The 16488-nt window shown below is 48.5% G+C and overlaps 1 protein-coding gene across 3 annotated transcripts in view; it reads left to right on the top strand.

Moving 5' to 3' along the window:
* Positions 1–10500, top strand: part of GCN1 (GCN1, eIF2 alpha kinase activator homolog) — a 52728-nt gene extending 42228 nt beyond the window's left edge. For 2 of the 3 annotated variants that reach the window (XM_006908607.3, XM_015586816.2), the window contains exons 46-58: positions 515–676; positions 949–1041; positions 1273–1416; positions 1512–1781; positions 2023–2136; positions 2580–2810; positions 4513–4706; positions 4809–4923; positions 6813–6909; positions 7182–7330; positions 7809–7916; positions 9078–9296; positions 9780–10500. In XM_006908607.3, the coding sequence (XP_006908669.1) occupies positions 515–676; positions 949–1041; positions 1273–1416; positions 1512–1781; positions 2023–2136; positions 2580–2810; positions 4513–4706; positions 4809–4923; positions 6813–6909; positions 7182–7330; positions 7809–7916; positions 9078–9296; positions 9780–9905 (2022 nt within the window). In that variant the 3' untranslated portion in view covers positions 9906–10500. The remainder of the gene's footprint in view (positions 1–514; positions 677–948; positions 1042–1272; positions 1417–1511; positions 1782–2022; positions 2137–2579; positions 2811–4512; positions 4707–4808; positions 4924–6812; positions 6910–7181; positions 7331–7808; positions 7917–9077; positions 9297–9779) is intronic. The other variant, XM_025044546.1, reaches the window with a different exon arrangement.
* Positions 10501–16488: the final 5988 nt, after the last annotated feature.

Below are 16488 nucleotides of genomic sequence, written 5' to 3'. Positions count from 1 at the left end.
TCACCGAGTCCCTCAAAGCCTGCGGCCCTTAGGTTCTTAGTGAGCTTTACTTTGGCGGAATCGGTTACAAGGGGAACAGAGTTGTCCTTGGCCTTGCTGTAGCCCCAAGACTTCTTAAAGGAGTATATATTTGAGATGGATTTGAAGAAGAACTTGGGGTTTTCCAACAGGATAAACAAAAGAAAGAGTTGGGGGACAGGGGTCCACTTCACGCAGGGCCTCACCGTGGGAATGCCGTTGGAGTTCCTGCAGGAGACAGAGAGTATCTGGAGGCCTCACCCCATAAAATCAAGCTATTAATTATTAGCCCTGGGTTAGACGCCTCAGGGGTAGACTACACATCATCTCCACTTTTTTATACTTGCACATTTTTACAGAAAAGAGCTACGTTAAAAGTTAAGCCATAGAAATGGTGATGGCCTGGCTGGGCCAGGCGTCCTTGCTGTCCTCCCTTGCTCGCTTCCACTCCCTCCTTGCCTCTGCCGCATCAGGTACAGTGCCCGTGCTGTTGCAGGTGCTGTATTTCTCTGAGTCCCTTGTGCCCACGGCGAGGAAGGCTTTGTGTGACCCGCTGGAGGAGGTCAGGGAGGCGGCGGCCAAGACCTTTGAGCAGCTGCACTCCACCATCGGCCACCAGGCTCTGGAGGACATCCTTCCATTTTTACTGAAGCAGCTGGTGAGTGGATCTGCCACACACCTACCAGTTTGGCTTTCACTGTCTTTGTAGAAGCAAAACGCAGGGGGCTTGTTCTGCCAAGGCAGCCGCAGTGTAGGCCCTGGGGGGTGGCTGCAGATTTGGCTCTGTGCTTCTCTGTCGATAGTCAGTGAATGTGGGTGCAGTGGGAGGAGGGAGGAAAGTGGAGAAGGAAGTCGGTGGTGGCTGGTCCATATAGCAGAGATGGGGACAGGAGCCAGCTCCTCAGCAGTGCCCCCAATGTCCCTCTGCAGGATGATGAGGAGGTGTCAGAATTTGCCTTGGACGGTCTGAAGCAAGTCATGGCCATCAAGAGTCGTGTGGTGCTGCCCTACCTCGTGCCCAAGGTACATCCCAGCACATGGCAACCCTCTGGCCCAGAAGTCATGGCCATATCATTGTTCCTGGGCCTGCTGTGAAGACCAGTTCTGAACTCAGATGTTTGGGGAGGCGGATGTGGGTGCTGGATGACCCAGAGCAGCCGCTCAGCCCTGAATAGAGAGGATGGGCTCTCCCAGAGCCTAGTGCAGCCAGCACGGGCAGTGGTCTTTGAGTTGATGGTGCTCATCATTCTGCAGCTGACAACTCCGCCTGTCAATACCCGGGTGCTGGCCTTCCTTTCGTCTGTGGCAGGCGACGCCTTGACCCGTCATCTTGGAGTGATTCTCCCGGCAGTCATGTTGGCCCTGAAGGAGAAGCTTGGGACTCCAGACGAGCAACTGGTGAGTGTCATGATCACTCCCGTCGGCTTTCTAATGGCCGTCTTGTCCTACCTTGGAGGAGCTGTGCTCAGCTCAGGTTTCTCCCATGGTTTTAGGAGATGGCCAACTGTCAGGCCGTGATCCTCTCAGTAGAGGATGATATTGGGCACCGGATCATCATCGAGGACCTGTTGGAAGCCACCCGTAGCCCTGAGGTGGGCATGAGGCAAGCCGCTGCCATCATCCTCAACATCTATTGTTCCCGCTCAAAGGCGGACTATACCTGCCACCTGCGGAGTCTGGTCTCGGGCCTGATCCGCCTCTTCAACGACTCCAGCTCTGTGGTTCTGGAGGAAAGCTGGGATGCCCTGAATGCCATCACCAAGGTGAGGGGACTTTGGCCACACAACCAACTTTTGACTGTAGGTAGTTTCAGTTGCTTATAAGACTAGACTCTTTAAAAAATACCTGTGTACTTGTCACCTAGCTTCAACATTTACCAGTTCATGGTCAATCTTATTTACACTCTCACCCACACCCTTCTCTCTGCTATAATATTTTGGAGCAGTCTTGAGAAGGCTGTACTTAGTACTCTCTGCCTCTCTGCTTTTTCCTGGCTTCCTACAGAAGCTGGATGCCGGCAACCAGCTGGCACTAATTGAAGAACTGCACAAAGAAATCCGGCTCATAGGGAATGAGAGCAAAGGCGAGCACGTACCAGGGTTCTGCCTCCCAAAGAAGGTAAGGCAGGGCTCATGTGCAGAGTGCCGTGGGCATGCGGCCATCCTCCGCCTTCACCCTCGGGTCCAGGTCTGCGTAGGGCAGCGGGAGCAGCCGTGTGTTCATCTGGTAGGGCTCTGGGTGCCATCCCGCGTCTTCACAGACAACATGTTCCTTTCCCATGGTAGCCATATGGCACAGGGTTCATGCCGCCTTCGGTTTAAGCTGTGGGGATGAGTCACAGAGGTGACAGTGTGCGTACCTATGTGACAGGCCTGTTGGGGCTCTTCTGGTCACTAGCAAGTCAGGACTATTCCCCAGCCAGCACCATCTCAGGCTGTGATCCCGGCGGCTCAGATCATGCTCACATGGAGAGGATGGCTGACAGGAGTGCCTCGATTGGGTGGGAGACATCTGGGCCCAATGCCTTCGAGATTTGACTCTCAGGTGTGATCTCTTGTCAGGGAGTAACCTCCATCCTTCCAGTATTGCGGGAGGGAGTCCTGACTGGCAGCCCAGAACAGAAAGAGGAAGCAGCCAAAGCTTTAGGCTTGGTGATCCGGCTGACCTCAGCTGATGCCCTGAGGCCCTCTGTGGTCAGCATCACTGGCCCTCTGATTCGCATCCTGGGGGACCGGTTCAGCTGGAATGTGAAGGCGGCTCTGCTCGAGACACTCAGCCTTTTGCTGGCCAAGGTAAGTGACTGATGAGTTTATGCTCTCGGTCCATTTGGATTTTAGAGAACAGATCTCTGCAGGAGAGTGGTACAAGATGTTATGCGGCAGAGAGCAGTAGCTTATGGAGAAACGGTACAGGAGAAGGAGTTAAGGATTTAGACTCCAGACTCAAACTATTCAGTGGTGAGTTACCAGGTCCACCACTTAGTAGCTATATGGCTGCAAGTGACCTTGGGAAAGTCATATTATCTCTGACTTTGTTTCCTCACCTATGATTTGAGAGTCCTAGTGTTGCCTGTCTCGCGTAAGGCTATGCAATGTGGGGCTTAGATGAAATAACATCACACACAGTGCCTGACACGTTCCAAGTACCCGACACGTGTTAATTGCTGTTATTTTGAAAAACTACTGATTCAAAGGAAGAAATCCAGAGCCACATAAATACAATTAAAACGTTATTTAAATACGCTTTCATTCTTTATTTCATTCTTTTCTCCTCATAAAGAGAGGTGCAAAGAATTTGATGAAAGAATGAAAAGGAAGTCTGAAAGCAGCTGGAATAACTTTGGTTTTTGCCAAAAGTGTAAGAAGCAAAGATCCAAAATGTTAACCATTTCTGATGTTTTACAGGGCAGTAATAAGCCCTTTAGATTTAAAAAAAGTATAAATAGAGCTAAGATTTGTTGTAAAAAAACCCAAAATTCTTACTTGAGATTTGGAAACAAAATCAAGCTTAAAATTTATAGCTTTTATTCTTCTTTTTGGGAGATGGTGTGGAGATCAACTTCTCAGCTAAAATTGGGATTGTGAGCATCAGCCTCGTTCTGCACAATTGAGTCTTTAAAAAAAAATTAATTGTCATCTTTACTTTGCTTTCCTTTCTGCGCTGTTCTTTTTCTGTGGTGTTTTTGCAACTCTGCGTAGAAATGGAGCCCTTCCCTTGTGGAATTTGTCCTTTAGGACTCAGGTCAGATGTCACACTGTGGTGTGCCTCCCAGCTGGCTGCAAACTCCCGACCCCAGTATTTCCAGACCTCCAGACAGCTGATTTGATTTTCCCATTTAGCAATAAGCGAATCTTTAGTTTTGGACCCATCTCTGTTTTATCATAAGTGTGCCCATTTTTCTATATACGGTCAGGGATTAAACTGAGTTTTAATGAGAGGGGTACACATGTGTACAGTGATGACTCGCTGAGGTCTTTTGCGTCATAGGATTGTTCTGGAGGCCAAATGTCAACTGCTCAGCCTGTGTATCAGTTGCTCAGTAGAAGGTACCTGCCCTTGCGCACCTGTGCCGTTTCCTGTCCCTTGTCTTGGCACTAGAACAGTTCATTGGTGCCGACAGCTGCTCTTTAACATATTTGGAGACAGAGGTTTCAAGTCATTTGTCCACATGGATAGATCTCCACTAAGCCAAGCTGACGGCTCCCTCATTGGTGGTGGTGGTCCTTCTCCTCCTCGATCTCCTCCTCCCCGCTCTCCTCCTCCCCACTCTCTTCCTCCCCCTTTTCTGTGTGCAGCAGAGCATGCTGAAAACAGAAGAGGAGGCTGAGTGTGACCTGTCTGCGCTTGGCTCTCTGTTGCAGGATGCCTATTCCTAGCCCGTTTGTGAGAGCTGGATCAGCTGGTGGTTCGTGGTGGTTGGTTTTTGCACTCATAGTACACTGTGGCCTCGGACTCCACCACAGCTGTGCTTCCGGGTATGGGGTTTTCTCATAGGTCGGGATTGCCTTGAAGCCCTTCCTGCCCCAGCTGCAGACCACTTTTACCAAGGCCCTGCAGGACTCCAACCGGGGGGTGCGCCTGAAGGCCGCCGATGCACTGGGGAAGCTCATTTCCATCCACATCAAGGTGGATCCCCTCTTCACAGAGCTGCTGAACGGGATCCGTGTCATGGAGGACCCGGGCGTCAGGTGAGGGAGTGCTGTAGGCAGCTGCTGAAGCAGCCATGCCTACATGGTGGAGGCGGCGGTAAAGCAGAGCCAGGTTCTAAGTTGGGTGCATTGGTTCTGTAGGGACACCATGCTTCAGGCCCTGAGGTTCGTGATCCAGGGAGCAGGGGCCAAAGTGGATGCGGTCATCCGGAAAAACATTGTCTCGCTCCTGCTGAGCATGCTGGGACATGACGAGGTATGGCCGCAGGTGGATGGCGGTGCTGGTGGGCTCTTTTCTTTGTTTGGTGTCTCTGCTTTGCGTTTAAGAACTTGGCACAGCTGCCGACTGGTAGGTAGCCATAGGCATTTCTGACATTCACATCACTTTATGGTTTACCAGCATTGATTGTGAGAGAGACAAAATGGGTAGTATTGATATTGATGTTGTGTTTTAAAGATAAGAAATGTAAGGTTTTTAAAGTCCCAAATATCTCATTATTTTGTTCCCTAATCTTAAATAAGTCACCCTTATTTCCCCATCTGTAAAATGAAGAGTTTTGTTTGTTGGTTCAGGAAACACTGAGCTGAAGGGCCTAGTCTAGGGCTGAATAAAGCTCCCAGGAAACTGGGTGTCTGGTACTTGTCCTAGTGGAAGGTCTTAGCATTGTGTAAGAGGGTGAGACTTGCTTGGGCCACACTCTAGCCAGTGGTAGAATCAGAACCAGAATAGGAGCCCTGTGACTCCTGGTTCTGTCACAGTTCTGTTAGTGTAGCCCTTCCTCACCCAGTCTGGAAGGCTTTGTTAACCATGCATTGGCTGTGGCAGATCCACAGTCTAAAGCATTCAGACTGGATAAGAATGTTCTCTTTCTTCTCTGATAGACAGCCCTGTGTTGTGTGGCTTAATTTACATTCGTGGGGCTGACCTCTGGAGAAAGGCCTTTGGGGTCACACGTACACTTCCTCTGTGCCCCTACACGGGGCTGGCCATTGCTGCTGCTGCACTGATCATGGCAACTCAAGTCTGGTCTGATTCCCCAGCCACCTGCTCTCCGACGAAAGCCCCGACCTTCTCTTGAGTACAGATGGGAGAGTACCTTTTGGTCACAGTCTGTCAGGGTTTTTACAGGGCCATAGATGGTGCAAGCAAAAGTGAATATTTAAACTAATTTGCATTTCACCACAATGGAGTTTAAAATAGATCCAGTTGGAGTGCGTGGGTGCCAGAGAGCCAGCTTTAACCTTGCTTGGCACCTGGGCTCCTGCGTGGAGCTCAGAGGCTTAAACCACTGGCAGACCACCCTCCTCCCCCTGAGAACTAACTTCCCTTGAATGTAAGGTGACAGTCCAGGTACCAACCTGTCATCAGCCTCCCCACAGGCCATTGAGTCCCTGGTTGTTTATTTGTTTTGTTTTGGGGGAGGCACATAAAATTAGCACTTACTGATAATGTAGCGCGTCACCTAAAATCTACTTGCTCAGTGTCCCATCATTAGCTGGCTAGGGAGGAGCAGTAAGGAGTCGTCCATGCATCTGGCTGGGATTTTGACAGAAAATGCTTGGCCTTTACTTATCTTTCTTGGGTTGGTTAGCGGCTTCTGTGTGACTTCCTATGACAAACCGTAATATAATATAGGTGGCAGTGTCACACTGAGATAGTAGCGATAGCAGGGAGTCACTCTGGACACACAAGATTCCTGGGGGGAAAAGGAGCTCAGTGGTTCTCTAGCCGGGAGCCCCTCCTCTCTGCCCCTCCCTGCCTCACAGGGCTGTTGATAGTAATTGAGATAATAATATAAAACATTCAGAATTCCTAAGAAGAAAGGTGCTGTGTAAACACAGTTATTGCTGCTATTGTGATGATGGTTACCATATGTGCACACATTGGAGTTTTCTGTAATTAAGTGGGGTGCTGGGTAGGTAATTTTTAACTCCACATCAAGTGGCAGTTGCAGTGAATGGCAGCCCTGATCTGGCAGCAGGAGTTCCAGGGCCTGGAGGAAGGACTGGAGTTAGAGTTCCCGAGCTGCTTTGTCCCTTCTTCCCTGCCCTCCACATCCTGGGCACAGTCACCCCGGTTACCCTGGACCGGATGTGGAGATGGTGGGGTGCTCACACCACCTTTTGCTCCCTGTGTCCTGTCAGGACAACACTCGCATCTCCTCAGCCGGATGCCTGGGGGAACTGTGTGCCTTTCTGACTGAAGAGGAGCTCAGTGCTGTCCTTCAGCAGTGCTTGCTGGGTAAGTCTCTCTTGTACACTGGGGACTCCGGCTGTGAAAACAATGGAGTTTCCAGTGCTTTGAGGCACCGAGCGTGTCTGCTCAGAGAACACAGCTGCAGGTCTGAGGTGGTTTGTGAGAGCCTTCTCCTTAACATGCGTCTTTGGGCAGGGAGGTCTGCATGCAACGTCAACTGGGGTTTCCACGAGGCCCCGAGTCAGAGGGGGGTGCAGGCTTAGAATGGGGGGTAGGTTGTAACGTGCAGGGTGACCCCACTGTGTCCTTCTACCCAGCGGACGTGTCCGGCATTGACTGGATGGTTCGGCACGGGCGGAGCCTGGCACTCTCCGTGGCTGTGAACGTGGCTCCTAGCAGACTCTGTGCAGGCAAATACAGCAGTGAAGTTCAGGACATGATCCTCAGCAATGCCATGGCAGACAGGGTAAGGCTCTGTGGCAGCCCAACCAGCCCCGCCCCTCCCCCCCTAGCCAATACCCCACGGCCAGAGCCTTACTCACACGGCTCGGGGGAACCAGACTGGGTGGTCAGAGGCCTGGGGTCGAGCTTTACCTTTGCAGGTAATTTGGACCAGTACTTGCTCTCCCTGGGCCTCAGTTTCATCATCTAAACAATGAGGAGTTTGGTTTGGAGCATCTAGAATTCCCTTCTAGAGAGAAGGTCTCTGACCCTGGTTCCTGGAACCAGGGGTGCAGGCTTTGCGGGTCTGCCTCACAGCCGGGGCAGTGTCCCCACATGAGTGCTGTCGCGGAGTATTAGATATGAAGTGGTGAGCGGGATGGATAGCTGGTGGTGCAGAGCCAGGGTCCTGGAGATTCCTGGGGAACAGGGTCATGCCTGGCCCTGCTGCCTCAAGGAAGGAGCCAGATGCCACCCTGTCTAGCTCTCCCCTCCTTCCGCAGATCCCCATCGCGGTGAGTGGGGTCCGGGGCATGGGCTTCCTGATGAAGCATCACGTTGAGATGGGAGGAGGACAGTTGCCTGCCAAACTCTCCAGCCTGTTCATTAAGGTGAGCAGGGCAGCCTGACCTGTGAGAGGCCACCGACCGGAGAACGCTCCAGTGAGCGCTCAGGCGGCCACGGTCTAGTTGCTGTCTGTGGAGAGCCTGCAGGACATCTCTGAACTCCCAGGGGTGGAACACAAAGCAGTCGTGTATGCGTTTTTCTCTGGAAGAGTGCCCAACGTTTTGTCAGATTCTCAAATAGACCCTTGACCCCAAATCAAGTTAAGAATGAGTATTTTAGGCATTTATTTTAGATATCTTGATCTTATAAAATTAGGGACTGACCTGGGTTCAAATCTTAATAAATCTTCTCCTCCCTGCCCCCCTTTAGCTGTTATGGGGTGTATAAGCTGGGGATCCAGACAGTGGGGCCCCCCTACCACCTGTGTAATAAAGTATGCTTCTCAAACATCACTGTGCATACAAGTCAGAACCAGAACCTGCATTTTAAGAGACACAGCCAAGCCTGAGACTCTGCCTTTGTAACCAGCTCCCTGGCGGTGTCAGTGCTGCTGGTGCACGGACCTTGCTTCGAGTAGTGAGGTTCCAAAGGGTGATGGCCTCCACCCTGCAGACCCAGAGAGCCCTGCTGAGAGTTTTCAGGGCCTCGATTAGATGGAGTCTGTGTGAGGGCATCACCCTGCATGCAGCTGTTCATCAGCATACATTTGCTGAGGACCCGCTGTGTGCCTGGCAGGGCTGGACCCTGGAGGTATAGAAATGAGCCAGGTAGACAAGATCTCTGGAGTTGAGATGTACAGAAAGCCCAGGGGGAGGGCCCTAACTTAGATAGGGCTGTCAGGGAGATATCTGAAGGCTGACATTTGAGTTGAAACCTGAAGAATGCAAAGGAACCAACCAAGCGAGGATCCGGGGCAAGCACGTCCCAGGCAGAGGGACCAGCCAGTGCAGAAGCCTGGGGCAGGAAGGCGCATGGTATGTCTGAGGAAGTGAAAGCCCTGTGTGGGCCAAGAGTAGTGCACAGAGGGGAGAGTGGCACGAGATGAAGTGGGAATTACACCCTGTCACCCTCCCATGAGAAGGAAGGCATTGGAAGAGAGCAGTAGGGCTAGTTTCCATAATGAAGAGAGAATGTCAGGGCAGAAATTTGGGCTTTGAGAAACAGACTGGATATGCCTGACTAAAAGGCTATGTTCCTCTTCATAGTGTCTGCAGAACCCATCCAGTGACATCAGGCTGGTGGCTGAGAAGATGATCTGGTGGGCAAACAAAGACCCACTGCCTCCCCTGGACCCCCAAGCCATCAAACCCATCTTGAAGGCCCTTCTCGACAATACCAAGGATAAAAACACTGTCGTTAGAGCCTACAGTGACCAGGCGATTGTCAACCTCCTCAAGATGAGACAGGGTGAAGAAGTGTTTCAGGTGAGAGCTTGGCACTGGAGTGCCTCCCAGGGTGTGCTGTGGGCATTCGTCTTGCAGGTCTTCTTCTGCCCCAGAGGGGCAGACTGTGATCAGGTGACTGGTCTAGTGCCTGAAAACACATTCTGCTCTTTCTGTGGTGTTCAGACTTCTTTCAGCATCAGAGCCCTTTCTTCTCATATGGCACCCAAACCTATAATACAGATGCCAGTACAGCTGCCTGTTGAAGCCCAGAGCCCTGCTCACTCGACTCCCCACCCCCGGGCAACCTTAAAGCACTGAAATCTTTAACTACCACTGCCTCACCATGTGATGAGCATGACGAGTGGTTTTCTTGGCTTTCCCTGGATCCATCTGATTCTCTTATTTTGCCAGATTCTCCTCAGTGGTTCTAGTCCTGAGGTTAGCACTCATCTTTGTCTTTGATCGGAGAAATCTGAAGCCTTCTTTTCTGATTCTATCTCCTCATTTCCATCGTCCCCACAGGCCCTCTCCAAGATCTTGGATGTAGCCAGTTTGGAGGTGCTGAATGAATGCAACCGAAGGTCCCTGAAGAAGCTGGCCAGCCAGGCCGACTCCACGGAGCAGGTGGATGACACCATTCTGACATGAGCGGCCTGGGCCCCTCCACTGGGCTCCACATCAGCATTTCGGCTCCACCTCTTTGTTCAGTGTTTTCATTTTTGAAAATAACGTTTGTTTGAACGGGGAGCTTAGGAGATGGCCTTCCCAGAAAGTATTTTACTATACTCAACAGACCACAGCCAAAGCCTTAAATCAAACCCACACACAACTGAAAATTGCCTCCTCCATCTCTCACCCTTTTCTTTGGAGAAGAGAAGAAAAAGCACATGTGCGAGCCTCACCAAATGCTAGCCAAGAGCTGCTCATCCAGCTTAGCATGGCCGGTGGAACAAGTAGGGTCACACTTCCGGTCCTTCTTCTGTGCTTGAGCTCTGGTTCCAGAGCTACGCTACCAATCTTTTGCTTAGGTCTCAAGTGGGGCACTGAACTGCGAAAGCGTGCCCAGTGTGGTGTGTCTTGGCATGGCCTTTCAATGTCGCGTGGCCTGATTGGATCTGACCCCTGTCAGGTGGAAGCGCTACTCTCGCAGCCCTGGCAGTTCACAGGTCAGGGGAGGGGGGTAGGTTTAAATGCAAGTGGTTTGAAGGAGGAACGTTTAATAAAGGCTTTGATCTAATCTTGATATAAGCCAATTTTTAAAAATCTCCAAACTTCCATTAGACATGAAACTTATTGCATCAGGAATAAGGCAAGGCTGGCAACTTTTCATTAAGCACTGGCAGCTCTCTGATTTCTGGGTGTCTCTCTCCTGCTCTTGGAAGCCTTGTAAGTATCTGCAGTCTTCTCTATCCTGAGGTCAGGTCTCGAGAGATATGTAGCCAGGCTTGTGGCCTCACTTGGTGTGGACAATGCAGGGGCTGAATGAGCCACTTCCCTGCTCTCTCCTGACTCAGGAAGGTAGGAAGCTTCTGTAGTGAAGCTTTAGAGAGCAGTATCCCCTGTGTGGAGTGAGAACCACATTCCTGTAGTCAGAGGATTGGCTAGAGGGAACCAGAGTGGCGGGTTTATGAATGATTTCCTTCCTCCTGGTTCTTAGAAGGCTCGAGATCCACACGTCCTGTCTGATGGAGCGCGCCCTTCTAGGCCCAGTGATGCAAGTTTTTCTGGGCTGTTTTCCTTGGTCACAATATGGAACAGACCTCTATCAAAATTACTAGTCAGAGCTGTAAAAGGAAGAAAAATTAAACGTGGTGGTAGCACACTCACTTGTAAAGGACTAAAATGCTGTACCAAAAAATGTAAGGCTTTGCTTATTCCCAGTGTGGCAGAGGTAGCAAAAGTAGCTTTGTGACTCAGCACTTCGAATGAATAAGAAAAGGTGACCTCTGAGGTACTTCTGATGAAATCCTTGCTTTCGATGCCTGAGCCTAATAAGTCACAGGACTTCCTCTCTTTTTGCAGCAGACATGGTCTCACTGGCTCAATGTAATTGTAGAGTCCCAGGGCTGGAAGGGACCTTGAGAAGTCAGCTGAGTTGGTCCCTGTAGTCAAAGCAGCCAATGGTTACAGCTTTCTGTAGCCAAGGTAACTGTTCCCTGCTTCTGGGATTCAGATGGTCATCCGTGTCCATCTTGCTGCCTGGGGTATATATTCAGCAAGCTGTCTACCTTTGTGGTCACCTCTGCCAGTTAGCTCTGGGCAGGCAGGTGGAAGTTCTTGGGTGAGAGGCTATAGGCTCAGAACCTCTGTTAACCCCCTAAAGTAGTTTTGGTGTTTCCTCTGAGATCTTAGTGTTGATGCTTATGTCCACCCCTGGTGTTCAGTCCCCTGTCTGAAATTGGGAGGAGAACCTGAGTTGGAAGACACTCAGTATGCAAAATGTAAAGGAAAAACACCGGGTTCTGGTTCCAGAAGCTGGAGGAGGATGAAATCTCTCTGTTCAGGATAGATGGATGAGGGTTGATTCACAGACGGAGATGACTCAAAGGCATCAGAGCATGTTGAATTATATTCCGTGAGTCTGGAAGGAGGGTGTGAGTTCCCAGGAAGTGAGCTGTGAAGGGATGTCACAGACATGACAATGGAGCAGGCAAAAGGACCTGGTCAGCCCAGAGTCAGCAATCCTGAAAACAGCAGCCCAGACTGAACACCCTGGAGGATGTGGCGCTTGGCAGCATAGAAGCAGAGCTGTTTAGCCTTGGACAAGTCATCCAACCTCTCTGGGCCAGTTTTCTCGCCTGTAGAATGGAGAATTTGGAACGGAAGGTCTAAAAATCTCTTGTTCTCAAAGTTATCCTTTAGGAGTTACTAGTAATCGTAAGATGATATTTGGCTTTTTTTTTTTCTTTTTCATTTAATCTCCTCAACTTATTAAGTAGGTCCTCTTGTTACTATTTTTCAGAGGAGAGAACTGAGGCAATCTGTCCCCCAGATTCTTAGCCTCATACGCTTAGCCTTTCTCTTACTTCTGTGCTGGCTAGTTAGGTGCAAGCATTTTCATTCTTTGGAGCAGTGCCTCCAAACTTTTCATGTCCTGGCACACAGGCATCAAAAACCAGATGTAGCACACTAGGTAAATGCTGAGGTGGCTCTGGCTGACTGTCCCAGGGCTGTCCCCTCCCCAAGCCCTACCTACCTGCTCCGTGGCCTGATCGATACCTCACCCCATTTATAGGAAACTGGCTGGGAAAGTTTTTCAAAAAGACATTCTCTTAGACTTTTTGTGATCCTCTAAAGAGGACATTCCCATCTTTCTCTGCCATGTGCCTGAAAGACAATGATGAGAGGTTGTGCCCGTAGCTAATCCAGGGAAAATTAAATAGCGTTCTTAGTCCTTCAGCTGACTCCTGGAACCTCTGGAATCCTGTGTCAAGGTTATTTTAAAATGTGGGAGTGTGACATGGTTCACATCCCTTTCAGGAACCAAATCAATAGGTAAGTTTCTTCTGTCCCACTGCTGTGATTCTAGAGTGCTTGGGAGAGTATCAGGGGACCTGCAGGAGGGACACTTATTTGCGGGGATATGGAGACATTTTACTGAGCAGATTTTGAAACAAGATTGGCAAGAATGTTTTTTCTTCTAAGTATGGTTCTGTGTGGACGTGTCTTAAACTCCCTTAAACTTTTCTAATTTAGAACAATAGGGAGAAACAGGAAGCAGCCTAACTTAAAGATCTAGGTTCTAAATATTTTTAAGGAAACGAAGATAGCACTTTTAAGTTTTAGAATAGTGTACTGGAGCGGAGTCACACGGACTTTGAAGTCAGTTGGGCCTTAACGCTTAGTATTATGCTAGGTGACTCAGAGCATGTTCCTTAACCTCTCTGAGCCCACGTGTCTGGAGTGAATGAGATAATGCACTCTACCCCAGGCCAGGCACACTGGGTGCTCATATGCGGCTGATGTGAGTAGAATGAGGAGTCAATGAAGAGAGACTGAACACCAGGCACTACTTAAGGTGTGTCACAAGCACAATCTTCTCATATTCAGGAGATAATTACTGGACCCCAGAATTTTGAGGCTTTATTAACTTTTTTGAGCCTGAAGTTTGAAAAGCTAACCTAAAATCATTTCTTTTGAGGAATGATGATTCCTGTGTTCGACTCTGACACTGAAAGAGAGAGGTCGTAGCACGTGGACGGGTCCTCACGGCCTGAGCAGGAAAGCAACGTTATCATCTTTGTTAGAGCAGTGGAGCTGGTCCTTATTTTGAGGAGGAAAGTTGAGGAACAGATGGAAAGGAGTGTCTCTAGGGTCATGTAGCTTCTTGGCTGCAGAGCTGGAAAAGAATCCATATTTCTTGATGCTCTGGTCACAAAGCCCCTTGGCCTTTTCATAAAAATAATTCTAGAAGGTGAGTTTAACAAAAACTAAGTTCTTGGCGTGTGGCTCTGCAAAGTGACTAGGTATCACTTTTCACAAGAGGTGGAGCCTAGTTATTTCACCGGGTGCTTGTGCGCTGCCCCTCAGCTCTGTTAGGAAGGTTCCCTGCAGCCTACCAGGGTGGAAGTGTCTGGAAGTGTGGCTAGAAGCTTAGGAAACTGGAAAAACTGGTCCAAAGATTATTACCTCAGTGGGATTTCTGGGTGAGACTTTGCTGAGTGTGCCAGCAGGGAATACACCATTTACTTTATAATGGTACTCAAGACGTCTCTGGTTGGGATGGCAGCCTGGTCTTAAGCTACAGTAAATCCTTCTTAACTATTTAGATTCCCATAAAAAAGGGAGGGGGGAAGCTGGGGTGCAGCAGTAACTAATCCAGCATTTCTCAAACAGTTTGGCCTCAGGACCCCTTTACACTTTGAAAAATTGTCAAGGACTATAAAGAGCTCTTGCTTACATACATCTTGCCTGTTGATATTTACCATCTCAGACATCAAAACTGGTCAATTTAAAAAGTTTTATTAATTTGAAAATAATCCATTACCTGTTAGTATAAATAGCCATAACAAATATAACTACATTTTCCGTTTAGTGACAGTGGCATTGTGTTTACATTTTTGCAAGCCTCTTTAATGTCTGGATTTTCATTGCTTCTGCAGCCTGTTGTGTTATCACGTGTCATTTAGGCTCTGGAAAAACCACTGTACACTCGTAAGCGAATGAGAGTGGTAAAGCAAATAATATTTTAGTATTTTGAAATGTTTTGACTTCATTGATCTTTTGACAGAGTCTTAGGGAGCACCAGGGTCCCGAAACCACAATTTGAGAACCACTGATCTAATCTAAAAGATGAGGGGACTAAAATCCTACTGAAGGGTTTGGCAGGAGTATGTGTGTGGGAGTTGACTCTGAGTTATAATGAGAGACCCCAAATTTGGCCCACACCCTACATAAAGCAAACTCAAGAGAGTTCAACTAGATTATTTCTGGTATTCTTTCTAGCTCTTTAAATTCTATGTGTGGCTTCACTTTATTTCAACACTCAGCACATGCCTACCATGTGTTAGGTCCCAGAGGATGCCAGGATGGTCCCTGCAATCAAGGTACTTAATGTCCACTTGATTTGGGACATCAGTGCAGGGCAAGGCAAGGCCATTGCCAAGTCTCTAGGTATGGCATCTAGATATCTAGATACCTAGATACCTAGGCATGGGATAAAAGGCCCATTTCCAGGTCCATCAAAGGGTAAGATCAGGCACAAGTTCCTGTATTCCCTCAGACCAGCATGTTGGGTGGTGCCCCATCCCGGCTCCTCATTTCAAGTCCCTGACATTGTTTACCTGCTCTCTCTAAATTCTCATTTACACTCACCTCTACCTTCTTACATGATTGCAGCATGTGCTTCCTACCTCGTTCCTTACCCCAGCAACTTCAGAATTTATCGCTGACCAGTCTGAAATCTGGATTTCACAGGTCCCTCCACGCCTCTACTGCGCTAACCTCCATCTCCTGCTACCCTTGAGGCACTGCTGTTTCTGTCTTTGAAGCCTCAGGCTTGAGGTTCCCTCTCCTTTATCCTCTTAGCCTCCTCACAGGTGACACCGCACTTCCCAACACTCCTCTTTGCCAGTTAAGCTCTTTTAAAGTTCCCATCTTCAGCCCTCACTGCTCAACCCTTACTATTCATTGGCTTCTAATCCTTTATCTCTGCTATCCTGAAAAATACTTCATTCAACCCTACTGTTCTTACCACCAACCATTCTTTTTATCTTATTCTGTATTCTTGAATGAATAGCATATACCTAGCACCTCCATAGTGTCACTATTGTTCCTGTAAACCTCTGCACACTCCTGTCCCCCTTACTTTATTTTTCTCTTTAGAAACATATTTGCATTCTCTGCTCAAACGTAAGCTCCACAAAAGCAGGGATTTTATAGTTTTATTTACTGCTAAATCTCCAGGTCCTATATTTGTGTCTGGCACACAGTGAGCCCTCAGATATTTATTGAAGAAATGAGTGAGGATGGGACTTTGCATTGCTCTTATATCTTCAGTGCCCAGCACAGTGCCTGGCACCTAGTAGGCACACAAATATTTACAGAATTAGTGATTGAATCTAGTTGCCAGGTAAGTTTTATTTTTTTTTTAACGCTGTTTTGGTTGATGTTTGCATATCACCTTCACCTTATGCATCTGTCCCTTCCTGCTGTTATCTCACACCTGGGCCTCAGCAATAACCCTTAAAGCTCTGCAGCTGAAATCCATATTGATATTGCTCTTCTCAAAAACTTTCAGTGCCTCCCCAGTGTAGTTTCTAATGTACAAACAGGTGGTGTTGCAAAAGCTCATATGTAAGTTGGCTGTTCAGGATAGTGGAACCAAGTTTCCCATGAGCAGTACATAATCTTACTTCGGGTCACAAAAGTCTATATCTACATATATATATTTATATATATAGTATCTACCTACCTACCATAACAGCTCCAGTCATTGAACTGTAGTTTGAATTAATATGAAACTGTTCCTACAGGAAATGTGCTCAGTTTCATTTTTGGGATGCCTGGCATATATCCTGGCCTATAGGGAATTCCCTCTCAAAGCCAAAATTGATGATTTTCATAGGCTGTGACAGTAGCTGTCCAAATATACCTGTCATTCAAAGCTTTCTTCTCCAATTCCATCACGAAATCTTTAGGATGAAATCTCTTCCCTGTGATTCTAGCTGAAAGTGATATCTCTCCTCCTCTGAAGAGAGACAGCTGTTTTTTACTGTATGGTCTTATATTT

The sequence above is a fragment of the Pteropus alecto genome, unplaced genomic scaffold (genome assembly GCF_000325575.1).
Source record: "Pteropus alecto unplaced genomic scaffold, ASM32557v1 scaffold113, whole genome shotgun sequence".
In the NCBI taxonomy this organism is placed as follows: domain Eukaryota; kingdom Metazoa; phylum Chordata; class Mammalia; order Chiroptera; family Pteropodidae; genus Pteropus; species Pteropus alecto.
Note: the sequence above shows the minus strand (reverse complement) of the source record. Positions and strands in the feature narration are given on the sequence as shown.